The sequence below is a fragment of the Hyaena hyaena genome, unplaced genomic scaffold (genome assembly GCF_003009895.1).
Source record: "Hyaena hyaena isolate Hyena2069 unplaced genomic scaffold, ASM300989v1 scaffold_1218, whole genome shotgun sequence".
Classification (NCBI taxonomy): domain Eukaryota; kingdom Metazoa; phylum Chordata; class Mammalia; order Carnivora; family Hyaenidae; genus Hyaena; species Hyaena hyaena.
In genome coordinates, this window is record NW_024081850.1 from 1 (window position 1) to 2,883 (window position 2,883).

General features: G+C 64.3%; 1 protein-coding gene across 1 annotated transcript; it reads right to left on the reverse strand.

The window, feature by feature from the left end:
* Positions 1 to 7: 7 nt before the first annotated feature.
* On the reverse strand, positions 8 to 1,576 carry LOC120224660 (ovarian abundant message protein-like; the record flags this gene model as incomplete). Its single annotated transcript, XM_039222928.1, has 3 exons — positions 974 to 1,576; positions 281 to 352; positions 8 to 79 (listed from the first exon to the last, which is right to left on the reverse strand). Coding segments are annotated over exons 1-3 (747 nt in total), but the record flags the coding sequence as incomplete, so codon positions are not given.
* Between the last annotated feature and the right edge of the window lie 1,307 nt (positions 1,577 to 2,883).

Consider the following 2,883-nt stretch of genomic DNA (forward strand, 5'->3'; position numbering starts at 1 on the left):
CCTCCACCGGCAGCTGCTCGTCCACCCTCAGCTGTTCGTCCACCCGCAGCTGCTCCTCATACAGCGGCTGCTCCTCCACCTGCAGCTGCCCCCCCGCTGGTGGAGGTGACTCCTCCACCCTCGGCCGCTCCTCCACCGGCGGCTGCTCCTCCACCCTCAGCTGCTCCTCCACCCGCCGCTGCTCGTCCACCCTCGGCCGCTCCTCCGTCGCCGGCCGCTCGTCCACCCTCGGCTGATCCTCCACCGGCGGCTGCTAGTCCACCGTCGGCTGCTGCTCCACCGGCAGCTGCTCCTCCACCCTTGGCTGCTCGTCTACCCGCAGCTGCTCCTTATTCCGCGGCTGCTCCTCCACCTGCAGCTGCTCCCCCGCTGGTGGAAGCGACTCCTCCACCCTCGGCCGCTCCTCCACCGGCGGCTGCTCGTCCACCCTCGGCTGCTGCTCCACCGGCGGCTGCTCCCCTGCAGGAAAGGGCAGCTCCTCCTCCCGCGGCCGCTCCTCCACTGACGGCTGCTCGTCCACCCTCAGCTGCTCCTCCACCCGCAGCTGCTCGTCCACCCTCAGCTGCTCCTCCGCTGCCGGCTGCTCATCCACCCTCAGCTGATCCTCCACCGGCGGCTGCTAGTCCACCCTCGGCTGCTGCTCCACCGGCAGCTGCTCCTCCACCTGCGGCCGCTCTTCCACCGGCGGCTGCTCCCCCGCAGGAAAGGGCAGCTCTTCCTCCCGTGGCCGCTCCTCCACTGACGGCTGCTCATCCACCCTCCGCTGCTCTTCTACCGGCGGCTGCTCATCCACCCTCGCATGCTCCTCCACCCGCCACTGCTCGTCCACCCTCGGCCGCTCCTCCGTCGCCTGCTGCTCGTCCACCCTCGGCTGCTCCTCTGCCGGCAGCTGCTCGTCCACCCTCGGCTGATCCTCCACCGGCGGCTGCTAGTCCACCCTCGGCTGATCCTCCGCCGGCAGCTGCTAGTCCACCCTCGGCTGCTCCTCCACCCGCAGCTGCTCCTCATATCGCGGCTGCTCCTCCACCCGCAGCTGCTCCCCCGCTGGTGGAGGCGACTCCTCCACCCTCGGCCGCTCCACCACCGGCGGCTGCTCGTCCACCCTCGGCTGCTGCTCCACTGGCAGCTGCTCCTCCACCCGCGGCCTCTCCTCCACCGGCGGCTGCTCGTCCACCCTCAGCTGCTCCTCCACCGGCGGCCACTCGTCCACCCTCAGCTGCTCCTCCACCGGCGGCTGTTCGTCCACCCTCAGCTGCTCCTCCACCCGCAGCTGCTTGTCAACCCTCGGCCGCTCGTCCACCCTCGGCCGCTCCTCCACCGGGGGCTGCTCGTCCACCCTCGGCTGCTGCTCCACCGGCAGCTGCTCCTCCACCCGCAGTGGCTCCTCCAACCCCGGCTCCTCCTCCACCCGCGGCCGCTCTTCCCCCCTCGGCTGCTCCTCCAGGAGTGGCTGTTCCGCCACCAGCGGCTGCTCGTCCACCCTCAGCCGCTCCTCCACCCACGGCTGTTCCTCCCCCTGCCCCTCCCCGCCCGATCCCTGTGAATCCCCCTCCTCCTGCCCCTGCACCGGCGTCATCACCGAAAGGAGACCCTGAAGACCTGAGCCCGGAGCCCTGCGCCGCTCCCTCCCCCGCCCTCCACACCCCACAGGATCCTCTCCTCCTTTTTCCCCTCATGTCTTCCCTCATCTTTATTTTAATTCTTTATTTTTTTCCCGTTTTGTTTACAGTCATTAATTTTCATTAAATCATTTACATTTTACATCGTACGACTCCTGAGCACTGACTGCACCCACAGCGCTGGGCGACCAGCCACAGGATACTGAGCAGAGGATCTCAGTCCCCAAGGGACACCGCGTCCCCAAAGCCCTCACTCCCCACTCGTCCTTTGCCCCGGCCCTGGGAGCCCCTCATCTGCGTTTTCTCTGTTCTGGTACCTTCTCCAGATGTTTCCTATAAATGAAATCATGCAAAAGGTGCCTTTTGTCAGCAAACATATTTTAACATGGGACACAATAATTCTTGTGTGTGATTTTTGAGACAAAATTTTTCATATTTGATATTGAAATCCCAGATGGCTAAAGATTCGATGTGCAAAACGAGGCCTTTGTGGTGAAAATGGGCTCCATCTTGGGGTGGAGACCCAGTTCGTCCTGGGCCACTTCAGCCTGACGCCAGACAGGACACAGCTGGTCCTCCTGTGGCCCAAAGAGAAGTAGGGAAATGCAGGAATCTGGATGGACGCCCCACAGAGGGGAAAGCCGTCCTCACAAGCCCAGGCCAGAGAAAGGGTTCCCAGGCCTCTGGGCCAGAAAACGCCCCAAAGCCAATGCATTCACAGGGATGACGACCAAACACCCGCACATCCAGCGGGAGGCGACCCTCATGGGGAGCAGGTGTCAGAGACGCGGGACGTCCCCGGAAGGACTCAGGCTAATGAAACCCCATGGGGGCAGCGCTGGTCACCTTCAGACGGGCAGGCTCATGGTCTGGGCGCTGGCAGCCCAGGTGACCATGTGCGAAAGCACAAGCCCCAGCAGATTCCCAGCGAGAAGTCCTCGACCTGCAGGGTACTGACCCGATGGCCCAGGACTGGGAGAGCCCACTGAGCCCAGGGTGGGACCCTCCCCTGGCACCGTGCCCTGTCCCAGGGGGTCTGTCAGCTCTGCTCCCCTGAGTCCAGAGAGGCCTCACAGCTGGTGGGTGGGGACCCCAGGAAGAGAGACCCTGAGCTCCAGGACCCTGAGATGTAGGCCTGTGGTTAGGACAAGCAAAAGTCAACGAGAGGGGGTTCCTGACCTAGCTTGCTTCCGAACCACCCAGATGTGCTATTGGCCTCTGTTTCCCCATCTGTGACACGGGGTGATAATAGGCCTTCTTGATG